This window comes from Tetrapisispora phaffii, chromosome 2 (genome assembly GCF_000236905.1).
Source record: "Tetrapisispora phaffii CBS 4417 chromosome 2, complete genome".
Taxonomy (NCBI): Eukaryota; Fungi; Ascomycota; class Saccharomycetes; order Saccharomycetales; family Saccharomycetaceae; genus Tetrapisispora; species Tetrapisispora phaffii.
The window spans coordinates 158,590-177,235 of NC_016521.1; the positions used below are offsets into that span (position 1 = coordinate 158,590).

The 18,646-nt window shown below is 34.5% G+C and overlaps 10 protein-coding genes across 10 annotated transcripts; 5 read left to right on the plus strand and 5 right to left on the minus strand.

Annotated features, from left to right (window-relative positions):
* Positions 1–127: 127 nt before the first annotated feature.
* TPHA0B00690 (uncharacterized protein) lies at positions 128–781 on the plus strand (the record flags this gene model as incomplete). The annotated part of the gene is made up of 1 exon (XM_003684127.1): positions 128–781. One exon carries the CDS (start codon positions 128–130, stop codon positions 779–781), a length of 654 nt encoding a protein of 217 aa, XP_003684175.1.
* A 154-nt stretch (positions 782–935) lies between these two features.
* On the minus strand, positions 936–1,772 carry SEI1 (seipin; the record flags this gene model as incomplete). The annotated part of the gene is made up of 1 exon (XM_003684128.1): positions 936–1,772. One exon carries the CDS (start codon positions 1,770–1,772, stop codon positions 936–938), a length of 837 nt encoding a protein of 278 aa, XP_003684176.1.
* A 625-nt stretch (positions 1,773–2,397) lies between these two features.
* On the minus strand, positions 2,398–4,146 carry TPHA0B00710 (uncharacterized protein; the record flags this gene model as incomplete). Its single annotated transcript, XM_003684129.1, has 1 exon — positions 2,398–4,146. One exon carries the CDS (start codon positions 4,144–4,146, stop codon positions 2,398–2,400), a length of 1,749 nt encoding a protein of 582 aa, XP_003684177.1.
* Positions 4,147–4,913: 767 nt separating this feature from the next.
* DUS3 (tRNA dihydrouridine synthase DUS3) lies at positions 4,914–6,935 on the plus strand (the record flags this gene model as incomplete). The annotated part of the gene is made up of 1 exon (XM_003684130.1): positions 4,914–6,935. The coding sequence occupies one exon, from the start codon at positions 4,914–4,916 to the stop codon at positions 6,933–6,935; it is 2,022 nt and encodes a 673-aa protein (XP_003684178.1).
* Positions 6,936–7,339: 404 nt separating this feature from the next.
* On the plus strand, positions 7,340–9,670 carry AFG2 (AAA family ATPase AFG2; the record flags this gene model as incomplete). The annotated part of the gene is made up of 1 exon (XM_003684131.1): positions 7,340–9,670. The coding sequence occupies one exon, from the start codon at positions 7,340–7,342 to the stop codon at positions 9,668–9,670; it is 2,331 nt and encodes a 776-aa protein (XP_003684179.1).
* A 430-nt stretch (positions 9,671–10,100) lies between these two features.
* Positions 10,101–12,143, plus strand: VPS33 (tethering complex ATP-binding subunit VPS33; the record flags this gene model as incomplete). Its single annotated transcript, XM_003684132.1, has 1 exon — positions 10,101–12,143. The coding sequence occupies one exon, from the start codon at positions 10,101–10,103 to the stop codon at positions 12,141–12,143; it is 2,043 nt and encodes a 680-aa protein (XP_003684180.1).
* A 42-nt stretch (positions 12,144–12,185) lies between these two features.
* CST9 (SUMO ligase CST9) lies at positions 12,186–13,286 on the minus strand (the record flags this gene model as incomplete). The annotated part of the gene is made up of 1 exon (XM_003684133.1): positions 12,186–13,286. One exon carries the CDS (start codon positions 13,284–13,286, stop codon positions 12,186–12,188), a length of 1,101 nt encoding a protein of 366 aa, XP_003684181.1.
* Positions 13,287–13,664: 378 nt separating this feature from the next.
* Positions 13,665–14,696, minus strand: PEX19 (Pex19p; the record flags this gene model as incomplete). The annotated part of the gene is made up of 1 exon (XM_003684134.1): positions 13,665–14,696. One exon carries the CDS (start codon positions 14,694–14,696, stop codon positions 13,665–13,667), a length of 1,032 nt encoding a protein of 343 aa, XP_003684182.1.
* Positions 14,697–15,066: 370 nt separating this feature from the next.
* On the plus strand, positions 15,067–15,540 carry UBC9 (E2 SUMO-conjugating protein UBC9; the record flags this gene model as incomplete). Its single annotated transcript, XM_003684135.1, has 1 exon — positions 15,067–15,540. One exon carries the CDS (start codon positions 15,067–15,069, stop codon positions 15,538–15,540), a length of 474 nt encoding a protein of 157 aa, XP_003684183.1.
* Positions 15,541–15,816: 276 nt separating this feature from the next.
* On the minus strand, positions 15,817–17,703 carry SYO1 (Syo1p; the record flags this gene model as incomplete). Its single annotated transcript, XM_003684136.1, has 1 exon — positions 15,817–17,703. One exon carries the CDS (start codon positions 17,701–17,703, stop codon positions 15,817–15,819), a length of 1,887 nt encoding a protein of 628 aa, XP_003684184.1.
* Between the last annotated feature and the right edge of the window lie 943 nt (positions 17,704–18,646).

Below are 18,646 nucleotides of genomic sequence, written 5' to 3' on the forward strand. Positions count from 1 at the left end.
ATTCATTTTTTTCTCGTTTCACTAGTGCTTTAAAAAGTTCTAATTCGTCTGAAGAAATTGTGAATGAACCGCAAGATAAAATGACAGATAAACCAGTAATGGTACCACCATCAGAATTGGCTAATTCATGCAATATTACATCCAAAAAAGGTATTTCACTGGTTTAAAACCCATTGTGTTTAAGCCAGGTTCGATATTTTCAAAAGTTGATGAAGCAAACAGGGAATGGAACATTGTAACAGCAAGAACATACGATAAGCCTTTACCGACTCCCCAACGATCTGAAGTTGATAATCTAGTCAAAGAAATGAATGCAATGGGATTGGGAACACAGACTAATATGGAATTAAACTTTAGTACCACTAATGATACATCTAGCATCCGAATTCCACCATATATCGAAGACAAAACCATAGCATTCCCGCAAATCGACTTTAGCATATTTTCAGAATCAATGGCCTCCGACGGAGATTCTATCAATGAAACAGAATTATTAAAGGAATCATTCTTTCACATTGTTGCTAACCACAATGACCAGATTATTTATAGTGAAATAGAATCTTCAAATGTATTCCCTAACGATTCTCAAGAGAAGAATGAATTCAAAGAATCAATACGAAAACAGAATAAGAAAAAATACATATTTGGCAAATATCAAAAAATGTTTGATTTCATATATATTTACAACAATACCGTCATGCAATACTACGAGGCACAAAAACTCATTGATATTGATACACTCTTCCTAGATTTTGAAGTGAGAGAATATAATAGTCAATAATCACATAAAGACGAAGATAGACACGATATTTTAAATTTCGTTAAAATCTAAACATATTTTAGTATTTTATAGACATAATGGCAACGTAACCTTCTATTGATCGAGAACTGTACGTATTTTACATTATTTATTAGCTATTTTTTCTTAAGTTAGTTCATAATTTTATATCAGCAACCGGTGTGATAAAGTTTTGAGATTTCATATAGTAAAACGATGAGCCAGTGGAAATAAAAAATAATGTCGTTATAAATATATAGAAGACAGTTATACCGATCAAGTAAGTCAATTTTTTCCATCTAAGCATCATATTTCTGATACCTTGTTTGAATTCCATTCGCATATATATATTTGATTCTGGTTGCAGTATTAACCTTTGACCAGGTAGTACGAAATGGTATTGAATCTGACGTATCTCTGACGGTATGTAGATTAGATCATCGACATATATACTATTCAACCATTCTCTTTGGTACATTGCTAATCTATTTTTCCCATATTTGTGAATTTCATCCTCAACAATTGAATCATGTTCATTTAGGCATGTAATTGGAATTTTTCTTCTATATATTACACTAGTTGCTTTTGTCTTCTGATAATTATTTCTAACTCTGACTTGAAAATCCAACACTTCAAGATTATTTCTACTCAGATCATTTTCGTTTAAACAGAAGAACTTCATGTCGATATCCATTTTGTACAATATATTATCACGTAATGGTAAGTTTTGATCCAGACCATTATCTTCCACCGAATACAGTGGTTTCTCAATGGGTACCCTGGTGATTAAATGCCTGTATGTTAACTCATCATATTGTTCGAAAGTGGACACAGGAACATATTGAGATGAGTCTGGTGGTATGAGTCTTGTGTAGAAATCATGGAATATGAGCACAGAAATAGGTAACACTATTAAAAGTTGAACACCTACTATTATGGATATATAAGTGATCCATTGGAGGATTTGAAAAGGTTTGCTGACATTAATTAACATTTCTTTAAATGATGGCTTAAACTTTTATGGATCAATTGATGAGGGAATTTAACGGTGTATAAATTGGATTGATCAACAATAAGATCATATACCTCATAATTCTTTATACTGATTTTTATAATGTGTGAATTTTATATGTCGAAATTTGATGACAGTTCGCTTATATACGTAAAAAACGAACCTTTAAAACTTCAAAAGTTGCATTGATTAAATGAACAGAACTGTTATATCAATGCATTTATTTTTTAAGTTTCCAATGAATTACGTTATCAAATGATGTATGTTAGTATACTTAAATTTTACATTTTTAGCTTTAAATAAAATATAAATCTATGTATAAGATTTCATATATGTAAAAACCTATATAAAAGTACCAATATATCATTTCATTTTCGTTCCCTATATCACCATTACGCCGGCATTTGTCAAAGCACTGGACGGTATTCTATCCAAATTTCCATTATTGTTCATGATAATATATTTATCTATATTATCATTTTATTTTGTTATTGTAAACTGTATGTCTTCGTTACAGGTTTTAATATTGCTATTGTGAGCATTATTGTCTCTTTTTTTTAATCACCTGAGACTTCATTAATAAATAATAAATTTATTCCACATACTGCTAATGTGTCGAATGACCTCTATGGTATTTTAAACCATTTAAATTCTTATAACGTTTACCGCAAACTTCACAGCGATAAGGTTTATCTTTTTCATCCCCGATCCCATCCAAATATGGTTCATTTGAATGTGGGTCAATAACACTGATGGTACCATCCGGGTTTTCATGCAATTTTTGATTTTGATGCCCATGTAGTTTATGGTACTTTAAACCATTTTGATTCTTGTATGTTTTGCCACAACCGATGACCGGACACTTGAAAGGTTTATCCTCTTCATGGTCCATAACGTATAGCCTTCTTGCTGGATCGTCTATATAACCTACTTGATTTGTAGAATCTCTATGGGATGTCTTGGCAAATGCAATATTATTTGAAAATTCGTCATCATCTTCGTCATCATCTTCGTCGTCTTCGTCTTCGTCCTCATCCCCATCTCCATCGGCATCATCATCATATCTTGTATCATCATCATTTGTTTGTCGGTGCAGTAACATACTTGGATCATTATTGCCTTGGCCTATATCACCCATAGAGATTTGCAATTGTTCTGATGAAACTGCGATTTGATTACCAGAGATTGACATAAACATCTGTTGCTTTCCAGATTCCTTTGCACCGTAGTTATTGAGAATGAAATCATTTTCTGTATAAGGCATGTTACTAGTATTTCCACTAGATTTAGTATTTGGTATCTTTCCGATAGATGAAATATCTGCTATATTACTATTATCAGCATTTGGAATTTTTTTACTCTCTTGTGTTCTTTTCAACTTTTGAGTTAAAAAGACGTCATTTGTAGATACTGCACCAACTGAACCACCATTCAAGTATAAATAAGGAACGTTAGAGTTTCTATGCTGCTCCGAAGGTTGATAATGTATTGGCTGGTTAGTATTATGAGATGAAAAGGGAGATTGGGCTAAACTAACATTTATACTGGGATCACTAAGCTCTTGTCTAATTATATTGTGAGAAGGAAGGCTCTGTTTAGTGACACCAATATCGTTTGTCTTCAAGCCATTTTTCTTTTGGGATGCCATGCTGTTTCTTAAATTTACACTGACATTCATGTTATTACCAAACGTTCTTGGGGAAATAGATATATGTGCTTCTTCATAATGCCTTAGTAGATCATGTAGACTTGGTAATGATAACCCACAACATGAATAATCTTTACAATATTGCTTTTCTAGATTAGGTAGGTACGAGCTGTACGCGATAGGAGGAGACGTAGCATTGAATAATCCTACGGGACTCCCGTAACCAGTAGCGTTGCCATTGACATTGATATTCAAGTTATTACCAGTGGTTGCCCCACCATCAATTTGCGACAGCCTTCTTATATGTAGTTGATTATCACGTGACGCGGAATTGTAATGCAAGGCGGCATCATGATCTCTTGACTGTTTCAATGTTGTATGGAATGCAACTTCATCTTTCAACCAGGATCCTATCGCGAGCGAACCCCACGAGACACCTCCAACACCTTGTAAATGCGCCACTGAATCCCTCCGCAACTTCGAGATATTCGAAGGAATGTTGAGATTTATCTGATTGGCACCGCCTCCTTGAAATAAGTCAAGATTCCCGCTGTTGGAGCTACTCTTCTCCACATCCCCACTATTTCCATGCTGTGAAGACTCCTTGGAGAAATCTGCCCTTGCAGAGGCAGCATCCAACCTAACTGAGCCTTTTCTATCGTTTGATTCGATAAAGTTCTCTTGCATAGTCACACTTGGTGAAAACATGGAGAACAAATATATATATGTGTATTACAGAGTTTCCTTTAAACGCACCAAATTAGATCAGAACAAATAATAAATAACTCTTGTAACCAATGTTCGTTATAGACCTGAATGATTATTAGTTACCAAAAAGTTTCTGACTCATGTACTGTTCACACACACACACAAATTCTTGAACAGGATTATTATACCACAATCACGAGAGGAAAAATACAAGCAAAACTAACCCGTCTTGATTGCACCACTCTTCCAGTTAATCAACAACAATATGGTCAGACAACCTGTGTTCCAATATACCAGCACAATAATAATACAGACGATGCTATCTCTCGCTTAACCAATCTGTACCTGTGTATAGTTATTTTTCGAACTTATTGGTCTCTTAAGGCAAACCAAAACCTTAAATAAAATAAATATGACTTTATAATATTACCACCCACCCAGTAAATACAATAAGCAGACTAACCATTCAACTCATTAAGTATTACTAACCCATCAGGAATCTTCCCCATTCCCAAGTAACCTCAACACTCTTACCACAACGTTAAATGATGGAATTCAATGGCTCGATTCTGTTTGTGATCACTTTTGCACGAGTCCGGGTAACTTGAAATTTTTCAAAGTTGCGATGAGCTGAACAGAAGTGGACAGTGACATTGCTCAGTTGTATATAAAGAGTAGGGCGGACGTTTGTTTACAATTGTGTCCTCTTGAGAGTCGGCAGATTTCACAGAGCAACTAGGGAGTCAGCGACAGCCAAGAACAAAGAAATGTCTGGTGTGAAGCATGGTTTAGAGGCTCACGGCGAGCCTGATTTGAAGAGACAAGCAAATGACACCAGGGAGAAAGGTGTGGCATACTTGAAGAAGGAGTACATACTTGTGGACAGTGGAAGTAGTAGGTCCATTGCAGAGTACAATGATGAGGAAGAGGCAGGTGCGGAAGACCGTCCTGGTCTTGAAGCTCAAGGTGATGGTAGAAGAAAGGGTAAAGGAAAGGGAAGAAACAAGAAAGATCGTGGTCAGAATAAGAACAGAGATCTAAGGCAAGTGAAAGAGGCCAAGCAGCTGTGTCCTAAGTACATCCAAGGTGATCCAACTGCGGAGGGTGCGGCAGGTCCGGTATGTGCTTTCGGCGACAACTGTAGATTTGTGCATAATATCCAAGAATATTTGGACAGTAAGAAGCCTGAAATCGTGTCAGAGGCATTTCCTACTTGCCCTGTTTTTGAGACGTTGGGATACTGTCCAATGGGTTTCAAATGTAAATTTTTATCCTCTCATTACGATAAGGATCATATGGAATTGTTCAAGAGAGGAACTGAGGATGAACGTAAGAAGCTATGGGATGCCAATCACGAAGTCAACATTATCTCCGGCGACCAGAAGTTTGACCTGATCAAGAGAAAATTCCCATTCACAAAAACAGCACATATCTTAGATATCATCGATTCTATACAACAAGAAGCTAGAGATAGAATAAATCAACCTTCTGCCAACAAAGAAGGCGATAAGAAAGATGAAGAGAGCAAACCTGCAACTGATGCTCCACAAATCGTGGAAAGGGAAAAGGAGTTGAACGAGAGGAGGGAAAAGCAACGTGAACTCTACTTACAATACAAAGATACAAGATACTTTGCCCAAGAAAAGAAGACGTTAGACTTCCGTGGTAAAAAGATTGTTTCTCCACTAACAACTGTCGGAAATCTTCCATACCGTCGTTTGATGAAAAAACTTGGTGCTGATATCACTTACTCTGAGATGGCTTTGGCTACTCCATTGATCCAAGGTACCAACTCAGAATGGGCCTTACCAAAGGCTCATGTCTCTGAGTACCCAGGGTTTGGTGTCCAGATTGCCTGTTCCAAGGCTTGGCAAGCTGCTAAGGCTGCTGAAGCATTATCTACCAACTGTTCTAACATCAGTGAAATAAATCTAAATTCTGGTTGTCCAATCGACTTGCTGTATAAGCAAGGTTCTGGTAGTGCACTATTAGACAATGCTGCTCGTATGATAAGATGTTTAAATGCTATGAACTATGTTTCCAATGATGTTCCAATTTCTGTGAAAATCCGTACGGGCACAAAGGATTCCCATCCAATTGCTGATACTTTGGTTAAGAGATTAGTATTTGAAACCGATGTAGCTGCTATTACTTTACATGGTAGATCTAGACAACAAAGATATACAAGATCGGCAGACTGGGACTATATCTCTAAAGTTGCTAAATCACTTAGAGAGGCTGAATCCGAGTTCGCAGAGAGCCCACAAGGTAAAGAATCCCGTGACGGTAAGACCAGAATACAATTTGTCGGTAACGGTGATATCTACAACTTTGAAGATTGGACAAACATTTTACAAAACGATCATAATATAGATTCTATCATGGTTGCGCGTGGTGCATTAATCAAACCATGGATCTTTGAAGAAATCGATTCTCAACAGTACATAGACAAGTCAAGCACTGAAAGACTTGAAATTCTAAAAGACTATGCTAAATTTGCCATGGATCATTGGGGTACCGATGAGTACGGTATTTCACAATCTCGTAGATTCTTCTGTGAATTCATGTCTTTCTTCCATCGTTACATCCCGATGGGTATCTGTGAGAGATTTCCGGTTAAGTTGAACGAAAGACCACCATCTTGGAAAGGTAGAGACGATTTAGAGACTCTATTAGGAGGAACTAACGTCCAAGACTGGATCAAAGTCAGTGAGCTCTTCTTCGGAAAAGTTGATGATTCATTTGTCTTCTTGCCAAAGCACAAGAGCAGCTCCTTCCCAGCCGCATAAAACCAAAAAAAATACAGCGTTCTTCAATAATCAGTATTATATATATTTAAATACACCACTGTACATATAATATACCATACATTTGAGTCAATTAACCTCCATCTTCAACCACTACAACTTTCTTTAATTGTAGGCAACATTTTAACATAATTACTGTCACTTTTTTTCATCGTAGGCCTTAAAACCTTTAAGAACTGAAAAATGAGATGAGATGAGATGAGATGAGAAGATGCAAATTAATTTATTTCTGCCTGACTCAGTCTTATATGATGTGATGGGCATTGATATAACTGCCTGCCATAGATATTAGTCTTTTATTGGTTTGAGTGGCTTTGTTAACTTCTTTAGTTTTGTTTGTTTCAACTTATTGAAGGGCACTAGCTTATAGAAATCTGACTAAAAAAATGGCTCCAAAAACTTCTTCGTCATCTGGGAAAAAGAAAGCTGCAACACCTTCTGGACAGACAGTTAAAGCTCCAAAGTTCAAACTACCAAGTGAGTTTATTACCAGACCATATCCTGGTGTTGTGAAAGACGAAAATATTGCCACTGCTTTAATCCATCCATCTGTGTTGAAAGAACTGGAAATTAGTTCAGGTTCGATATGTGTGATCTGTAAACAAGGTATGAACGGTGTTGCTGCAATTGCCAAAAATGGTGATGAAAAAAATCAACCAGCTAATGTGATTATGTTATCCAAACAATTGAGATCTGTATCTAACATTATTCTGGGTGACCGTTTAGAATTAATGAAAATTGATAAGCAACCACCTTATACAGTTAGTGTAACCGTTGGTACAAGACAACACATCGAGATAACTGAAGCTGACACTCGAAAGAAGGTTGCAAAATTGTTGCAAAATTGCGGTCTTATCATGCCAGGTATGGTGTTCGAAAATTTCAAAGTAAGTGAAGAAGAAGCAATAGACATAGTTATTACAGAGACTATAGATGACAGCGTTCCAGATGTTAGATCAATTACGTTAGAAGACCAACATTTAATAGAATCCACTCAATTTGTCTGCCCACCAAGTATCTTCAGGAAGGACTCTTCTAGGTTATTATTTAGCAATTCTGCAAATGCATCATCAAAGTATAATTTACCAATGGCTGTGTCCTATAACTCAGTTGGTGCATTATCTAAAGAAATTGAAGTTTTGAGAAATGCTGTTGAGCTTCCTTTAAACCAGAGTCAACTATTTGCTGATTTCGGTATTACACCACCAAGAGGTATTTTACTACACGGTCCACCAGGTACAGGTAAGACAATGTTACTGAGATGTGTTGCCAGTAGCAGTGATGCTCATGTATTGACAATTGATGGTCCTTCAATTGTATCGAAATACCTTGGTGATACAGAAAATACGTTAAGAGATATTTTCAGGGAAGCACAAAAGTACCAACCATCAATCATATTCATAGATGAAATCGATTCAATTGCGCCAAATAGAACAAATGATGATTCTGGAGAAGCAGAAAGCAGAGTAGTTGCTACCCTTTTGACATTGATGGATGGTATGAACGGGTCTGGTAAGGTTGTTGTTGTCGCTGCAACAAACAGACCTAACTCAGTCGACCCAGCTTTAAGAAGGCCAGGCAGATTCGACCAAGAAGTAGAAATTGGTATCCCTGATGTTGAAGGTCGTTTGGATATATTAAGTAAACAATTCAGCAAAATGTCTCCTAAACGTCACAATCTTTCAGATGAAGATATTAAAGTTATTGCTGCTAAGACTCACGGTTACGTTGGTGCAGATTTGACGGCATTGTGTAGAGAATCTGTAATGAAAACTATCCAAAGAGGTCTGAAGACTGCTTCTGATATGTCTAGCGATTCGTTAAAGATAACAGTCAATGATGTTGAAGATGCCATGCTTGAAATTAGACCAAGTGCAATGAGGGAAATCTTTTTGGAGATGCCTAAAGTATACTGGTCAGACATCGGTGGTCAAGAAGAATTAAAAAGAAAAATGAAGGAAATGATTCAATTGCCATTAGAAGCTGCCGACACCTTTGATAGATTAGGAGTATCTGCACCAAAGGGTGTCTTGCTGTATGGTCCACCAGGTTGTTCAAAAACGTTGACAGCCAAAGCTTTGGCAACAGAGTCTGGTATAAACTTTTTAGCGGTCAAAGGACCAGAAATATTTAATAAATACGTTGGTGAATCTGAACGTGCCATTAGAGAAATATTTAGGAAAGCTAGGTCTGCATCACCAAGTATAATTTTCTTTGATGAGATCGATGCCCTTTCTCCTGATAGAGATGGTGGATCTTCCTCTTCGGCAGCCAGTCATGTATTGACATCATTACTTAATGAAATTGATGGTGTAGAAGATCTGAAAGGTGTAGTGATTGTTGCTGCGACGAATAGACCCGATGAGATCGACCCAGCGCTACTAAGACCTGGTAGATTGGACAGACACATCTATGTAGCACCACCAACTTACGACGCCAGATTACAGATTTTAAAGAACAATACTAAAAACTTTCAGGTGGAGAAAGCAAACATTGATCTGGAAGAACTTGCAAGAAGAACAGATGGTTGCTCAGGTGCAGAAGTTGTGCTATTATGCCAAGAGGCTGGTTTAGCAGCAATAATGGAAAATATAGACACTGATTTTGTAACGCCAGAACATTTTGAGAAAGCATTACAGGGAATTGCCAGGGGCATCACACCAGAAATGTTGGAATACTACCAAGAGTTTGCATCTCGTAGCGGTGCTTCGATTTAGGTAGACTGACTGCAATCATCAAAAGAGTGCCACACCACACTAGCTGCATAACTACTTACATATTTAGTATACATATAAACAGAAAATACCCAAATACACAAATTTCTCGTATTTAACTAACCACTTTCTGTACACTTCACTGATCTTATTAGTTTAGCAACCCATAACATTCAAAGGGCATCCATCTTGTAACACCAACAATTTCTCTTAGATACAGCTTTAAGTGATGCCGACATATTGAATAATTCAAGGGCACTTCGAAAAAAGTGTACATTATAAAAAGATGCAATTGATAGAAGCTAAATACATTTTTAATTGAATATATAGTGAATCTTGAGTTGAGAATGGACATCGACTTTGTTTTGGTGTTTTGGAAAGTTATATAACAGAAGAATTTACGTTTGTTTGGTTATAATAGGATAAAATAATAATGAATCTGAGTAGCAACATTAGATCATTTTCGAAAGTCGTTAAAAGGAGACTATATAATACTCTTTCAGGGTTCAATTCACAAGGGCAGTTATTAGTTGTTCAAGATAATGTTCTTCCTTATCTAAACTCTTTGCTTACGTTTTCTGAGTTGACTGAGAATACAAGGGTGCAGAAGATAGTAACGATAAAGAATAATGTGGGAAATGATATAACAGATGTATTATCTGCTGTTCCAGGATTGGATTTGCTGTTTTTAATTGACATTAGATTGGAACTGAAATTAAATAGTGATTTGCATGCTTATTTAAAACTCAATAATTTACCAATTGTTAATGTTATTTTTGTCTCATGGGAAACTCAAAATTCAAATAATCTATTATCGATTGAAATTAATGAAGAGGTCAAAATACACCATTTTATTGAACAGCAACTATTAGAAACTACTCCTGCATCACAAATTAACCTTAAACCATGGGAAATTTTACCAATTCCACATATTGATGATAATTTATTGATATGTGATGTATTGTTCAATGACAAAAATGAAAGTTTATATACTCCCAAAATATCTTCTATGAATAAGGCAACTAAGAATATCTTAAAGGATAATATGATCAATGCACTTCAATCAATTCTGAAACAGACTAACACAAACATTACACATTCAGTTGCATTTGGTGATCTTTCGAAAAGCATGGTATATATTTTAAAGCAGCGTATTGAAAGCCAAAGAGACACAACAGATGAATTCATAGTTGAAACTTTATATTCTGGAAATAATAGTTTAATTGAAACAGATTTGCTGATTTTTGAAAGATCCATTGATCCCTTGACCCCATTACTAACTCAATTAACTTATTCGGGGATAATCGACGATATATATAGTTTAGGATCAGATGGTAAAATTAAAGGTAAGGACATTAAATTTGACTACATCAAGGATTCTAATTGGCAGAACTTAAAGTTTTCCAATTTTGGTACTCTAGGCCCTATGCTAAACAAATTAGCTAAGGATCTACAGGCACAATATGACTCAAGACATCAAGCTGAAACGGTAGGTGAAATTAAGAAATTTGTTGATTCATTAGGTTCATTGCAAGAACAGCAAAAATATCTAAAAGAGCATACTAATTTATGTTCTGAAGTCTTAGATGATGTCGAGAATAATGAAACTTTAAACTTTAAAAAGCTTTTAGACCTAGAACAGGATATTTTATTAAATAATATAGATCACTCAAACAGCTGTGAGGTTATTTTAGAAATAATATATGAAAATTCAGTCAATAGAAAACATATTATTAGGCTGTTATGTATTATTTCATTGTGCCATGGAGGTATTAAAGATAGTTATTATTCAACAATAAAATCTGAACTTATTGACACATATGGTATAGAAATTTGCTTTTTACTCGAAAAACTTGCAGAGACAGGTTTATTTGTTAGTAAATCACAACTTACTAATGCAAAAAAATATCCACAATTATTTAATAATAACTCTGATGTCAAGGCACTATGGAATAAAGAGTACAAATTAATATCAACCATTTTTGACACATTTCCAGATGATGGTAATGATGCGTTAGTTGACATCTCAGAACAAATTCTTCAGTCGAATGAACCCACCTTTGCATACTGCGGTGTCGTTCCATTATTTTATAGACTTATTCAAATGTTACATGACAGAACAACCTTGAGCAAATCGTATTCCTCCCATCAACCATTCATGGTGTCTGAAATTCCAAATTTAGCAAAGACAGATGAATTATTAGAGCAAGTATACGGTAATTCGAATATTGCAGAGTCAATTATTTGGAATCCTGTAACTAAAGAAATAACAAAACCATTAAAGAAGAACAACAATAAAAAAGGGCATTATAACATTTCAATTTTAGTTTTCATTGGTGGTATTTCCTATTCTGAAGTTGCAGTCATTAAACTTTTACAAGAGAAGATAAAAGCAAAAGGTATTTCTAAAAGATTTATTATTATAACAGACGGTATCATCAACGGCGAGAGGTATATAAATTGCTTAGATGTTTGAGAAACTTTGAATAAAATATGTTTATCTGATTTTTTATTATTATCACTTTCTTGAAAACTTGCTTAATACTTGCTGGGAAGAGGCATTTCTTCTTTGACTTGAAAAACTTGATCTGCCTCTACTTAACTCCCTTCTATTAAAATGACCACTACTTTTCATATGATTAATAATTCCTTTTTTTATATCATCCGTTGGAGTTCTAGAAGGTATGACAGTTGTCGTGTTACTTCTTTTAATTATTCTTAGTTTTTCCAATGCTGCTGGTAACTTTACTTTCTGTTTAGTGTCAGTAGTATTGGTAATCGATGACTCTGCTTCTTTACTTGATCTTCGTTGAAGTAAAGAACCCATTGGATCACTACTTCCATTCATAGAATCTTTTGTAAATGATTCGGAAATCTGGGTCGATTCTGCTACTATATCTGGTGTTTTGGGGAAGGATGAAGTATTTAAGCTATTTGCATTTTTTTTCAGTTTCTTTAAAAATATTTCATCTGCATTATTATCATCATCAATTGTTAGATCAACAGTTGGGGGTGGATTTCGACTCATATTATTAGAACCTCTTAAAAACCCATGAGATTCGGAACGTTTTAATGAATGGTGCCTGAACGAATCTTTAGAACTGGATGTCAAGAAATTCATCTTATTATTATTGTTAGTACCATTATTTGTTATATTACGTTTAGTTCCTCTATTTGACTTTAACATCCTCTCATTTTCTAGTTCACTCTCCAAAAATTTAATTTTTTGTCTGAGCTTAGGAATGCTGTCTATTTCAGCTTTAGTTTGATACAAAATCTGTCTTTGCTTCGAACAAGTAGCTTGTAGCTTTATAACATATTCTTGAAAATGCTTACATTGATTAACTAAGCCAATTGTTTGAAACTGTGACACATTATACACCGTTTCCAACAATTGATTAAAAGGTTGAAAAAACGCCATAATATCTGGTGGCATACGTCTGCCTTCTGCTAATTCAATCACCGAAATATCGACTGCTTGACAAATTGAACATGAATTAAAAGAGCTGTTCCAATGTTGAGAACATAATATATGAGCACATGAGGTCAATAACAAAGGATCTTCTGCCGAGCTTCTTCGATAGCAGACACCGCAATAAACAAACCATTGATCAAACATGATAGCTAGCTCTTGCACAAACAACCGTTACAACTCCCTCGCCGTTCTCACAATGAAATAAACTGTACTATCTCTAGTATGCAGTCGAAACCACAATGTCTGTTCTTTATATACTTAAACTTATCTCTTATCAGTCAGTTTATATAGGCAGAAAAACTGAAAAGCTCGGCGGTTAAAAGATAACGTTGTATATAAAGGGGACACTTTTCGAAATTATTAATATCTAAATGTAGTTAACAATCGATTGCACATTGGAATCCGAGTTATCTAGAAAGGTGAATATCTGTTCATATTTATATTGTATTTATATATATACTAAGATTACAGACAAATTACTGTATTATCTCTCTGCACATAGAGATATGCTAGCAAGTGAGTTTATTGTTGAGGACAAGACTCTTGCATTTCTTTCTCTATATCCTTCAAATCAATATTTTCAAGGTCTAATTTATCTAGATCTGGTAAAGAAGTATCGTTGCTGCTTTTCGTTGTGTCGCCTTTTAGGTCTTTCATGAATTTACTAGACATTGGAGATTCTCCCAGCCTCTCCAGTTCATCTAAGAAGTCACTAACTTGGGATTTATGCGTGGTGTCATTGAAATCATCCAATTCCAATAAGGCTATTAGGTTTTTCACTACTTCCATCTGGTTTCTATATCTGGCCATTTGTTCAGCTGGTATGATTTTGATGTCATCCTTCTCTGTACCTACCTCGAATTTACCATACTCTTCAAAAAACTCCTCATACTCTTCATATAAATCTTTCATTGGTTGATAGATTATATCTTTGTTAGACATCTCGGTTAATAGTTTCAAAATTGTGTCATCAATATTCTCATCCATTCCTGAAGCCGTCAGTTCTGAAAACATTTTATTTAATAAAGTATCTTGAATAATATTTGGGTTATTCATACCAGCCTCTGTTGCTTTCTTTTTCTCTTCTTTTATTTCATCATCGACGTTATTGCCATTCTCTCTAATTTTATGTAAAGTTGACTGGACGATGTTTTTGAAATCACCGTTATTCATTACAGACTGTTTACTGTCTGTACCTGAACTGTTGCTACCGTCTTTATCTAAAGTTCCAGAACGTGCTGTAGTATTGTTCAACATTCCCATCAGTTCCTTGAAGCTATCTACAATTTCTTCATTAAGGTTATTTGGATCCTTCACCATTAAACCATTAAATTCACTTTGCAACTGCTCTACCATAGTTTTCAGTTCCTGAGAGGTATCTGATGCCTTTCCAGTGTCAGTACTTGAGTCTCCAGTAGCATCAGTTTTAACAGGATCATCCAAGGCTTCAGAATTCTTTTTAATATCTGATTCTTCAGAAAGATATAACTTGGATGGGTCCTCATCCAGTAAATCATCTAAGTCATCAAAGTCATCATAGTCCTGGTCAGTCATAGTCTTTTATCCTATCCTCGGTTCTATGTTATATTTTTATCAGCAAAACCTGAACACTAAATCATGGCATATACACTATCATACCTACCATATAACGTTTCATTAGTTTATACAAATGAACCCTGATTAATCAATTAATTAAAATTGTATAAGGTGATCTTAATCTAAATGTATTCATTTTTCCCAATTTTTTCGATAGATCGGTAAAATAAATTATTCAGAGCAATTTGATTTAGAATTTAATAAATAAAAGTTACAAGTTGTAGGTTTAAAAATGATTATTAACAATAAATTACCAACATTTGGCTTACATTGTTGAAAAAACATGAATTGTGACCATTGATCACAAACGATACACAAAAATAGAAACATGAGCAGTCTTTGTTTACAACGTTTACAAGAAGAAAGAAAGAAGTGGAGGAAAGACCATCCTTTCAGCTTTTTTGCCAAACCTTTGAAGAAGGCTGATGGTACAATGGATCTACAACACTGGGAGGCCGGTATTCCTGGTAAGGCCGGTACTTTGTGGGCTGATGCAGTTTATCCTATAAGCATTGAATACCCTGATGAATATCCATCAAAACCACCCAAGGTGAAATTTCCTGCTGGCTTTTATCATCCTAATATTTACCCATCAGGCACTGTATGCTTAAGTATTTTGAACGAGGACCAAGATTGGAGACCTGCTATTACCTTGAAACAGATTGTTTTGGGTGTGCAAGACTTACTAGACAGTCCAAACCCAAACTCTCCTGCCCAAGAACCTGCTTGGAGGGCTTTTTCTAAAAACAAAGAAGAATATCAGAAAAAGGTTGCATCTCAAGCAAAAGCATATGCTAAATAAATTACAAAATATAACTCACACTAATAGAATGTTGACAACGGGAATGCATTCGTGAAAGAATAAAATTATTTATTTGGTTTATTGTTAATATTTCAACATGTTCAGTATGTTTCTAAGGAAATTTCAATGATAATGACCAAAATATTTAACTATTTAATTTTTTGTAACACTATAAATATATCTAAGTCAACAATCAAGAGTTGATTAATTAATTTAATGTATAGGGTTTATACATTTCATCTTATGCTGTAATGAAAGGAGTAAACTTCATCGTTATCATTTTTCATTAGCTTTGTAATTAATGAAACTGTTTAAATTATTAAAAGTTTCAGTACACTTTTCTTTTAACAGTTCATCTTTGTTTTTATCAACAAATTTAAATTGAGCCTTTAAATTTGGAACAACCTGGTCTCGTAAGATGTTCAAGAAACCTTGCTGTATGAAAACCGGACCGTCATAATCAAAATTAGAATCAGGGTATATTTCAAATAATAAATTTGTTATTTCAACTAGTAAAACCGTTGGTGTTTCTTTTGATGCTAGTTCTGATAATAAGAACTTACCAATTATTTCATTGATTGAAATTTGACCTTGAATAGATGCCATTGTCCCTAAAATACCACAGTATCTTTGTTTTAATTCAATACATTCTTCAATATCAGAAATCTCCTTAGGAGCAGACTTATAATCTTCTATAATAGTATTAATGAATGACATATTATTAAATATGCTTAATTTCTCTAAAATTTGAGAAATTGTTTCTTTATCGTTAACTGTAACAGTTTTTAAAATTGCCCAAATGACACTTAATCTACCTAGCTTAACTCCCAAGTCTTCTTTTTGTTTCTCTTCTAGATCTATAATAAAGTGCCATAATTGATCAAACTGATTATTGGATAGTTCAAAAATGCTAACACCAAGAGTAATGAATAACCACAGTAAGTTATTCCATGCAATTAGAATACGTGAAGTAAATGCTTCTGATAATGTTTGGAAAACATGTGGTAATATATCAGTAAACACTTTCATGAAGTCGTCGGATATTTGCAAGTTGCTGCTTTTATCTTCATATAAGGTAGCTGTTATTTCAATGACAGCAGTGATCAAGTCAATAGCTATCTCAATACTTTGCAAACGCATCATGGCCTCATTACGTTTCTTAGAATAATCTCTAATCTTTTCTGCAACTGCAGCATCGTCTGCTTTTGCTAACTCTTCATCATTATCTAAGACCGCTAGATTTTCTTTAATATTTTTCAAATCAACATCATTAATGGCCTCCAAAACATTTTGAACAATTTCAGTAATTTGGTTAGTGTTAATATCAGTATCCAAAAATTGTAAATATATACCTTGTGTTAATACAACTGACAATTCATTAAATGTATTTTTATCTTTTGAAGTTTTCATTAATTCAGGTAAACCTTTAATAAATTCTCCCAATACATTGTTATTTGAGATTGTTTCTATAAATTCAAATGACTCAGAACTGAAATCATATATCAAATCTAAAATCGTATTAAATAGATTAGCTGGAATTTTATCATAACCAAAATTTAGTAAATCGATGAGAATTTGAAATAATTGATTTAATTTATCTTCATTTAAAATTTCACCTAATATAGAATCTGAACCATTAGCCAATGCGACAATTAAAGACAATAAATTATCAATGTAGTCAAACAGCATTCTTTTAGATTCCTTTGATGTTTTTGAAGTGTCTGAATTTATAGAATTCAAGGAACTTTGAGCTTTAGTAAAACCGTCCGTTATACTAATCCAAATGTTCGATCTCCATAGGTGAGTTGCGATATCGTAACCTTCTTCTAGTACTAAGTTTCTCAGCAAACCAAATGATTCTACAATGATATCAGTGTTAGAATCAGTTAACAATCTTGATAATATAATCTGGACAAGCTTTTCTTTTAATAGTAACTTTCTCATGTATGGATCTTCTGCAAATAAAGTTACAGAAGATAGAGCCATGGAACGATCGTTTGGCACAGCAGATTGTAATTGTTTCAACAGCGGTTGAATCTTCTTTGTTACAGTAGCATTATCTTTATTCAGATCAGATTTTGAGTTACCGTTTTTACTTTTACCATTTCGTAATGGATTCAAACGGTTAGCAGTTGTTCTTGATCTCTTTTTAGATTTACCCATTTTTAATGCAATATCTCCGGGGTATGATTGTCAAGGAGCAATTCAAATTGACTACCGATATCCCAGGACTGAGTAGACATTTAAATACTATGTCAATTGACTTACAATGCGATTAAACAAGATGAGATGAGATGAGATGAGATGAGATGAGCTTTCCTTCATTATGGAATGAAACAAAAATTTTTTCTACGTGCCCCGTAGAGCATGACAGAAAGAACGCCGTTCAGTTTGCACGTTCAAAGAAACAAAACATGCACCGACAGTGTCAACACTATCCAAGACTACCACTAGTGCACATCCGCCATCAATGAATAGTGCGTTCCAAGATGTCCTGGAAACAATTGCAAGTAATTAATCACGTATATACATCGAAAATAAATAGTAAAAACTTAAAAATAAAATGTAGACTATCAGACGACATCCCAAGTTCATCACTGGTGGACTCAATTTCCTAGAGTTCACCAACACACAAACAATGGACTTCCTATCCTGTCCAAACGAATCGATCTAGGAAACTAGTGTTCAGTTATATCTGAATCACTGGCAATTAGCTACTGTTAGAAGACAGTTTACCAACTGTGGCATTGTTTCCATAAAAAAATAAATTTTTTGATTCGGTTTCATTAATTAAGAATCAAAAAGGAATATAACAAAAATTAAATGTTAGATCAGAGTGAGACATATCATTAAGAAATATTAAGTAAATTATTTATATTCTTGTTGCTTATATACTAAATGATTTTATAAAATTCGATTTTTTATGTGAAGAAAAAGTTCAAGCCGGGTAATAGTGCCATAATTTGGAAGTGTGTAGGGTTGTTGATGCAGACTAAGCTATCTAACTCATGCCCAACAAGCAATACAAGGCTAGATATGTAGGACATAGCACCTGAGGTAAGGTCCTAGCATGCATACTGACTCAGTGATTTGATAATGGCTTTTT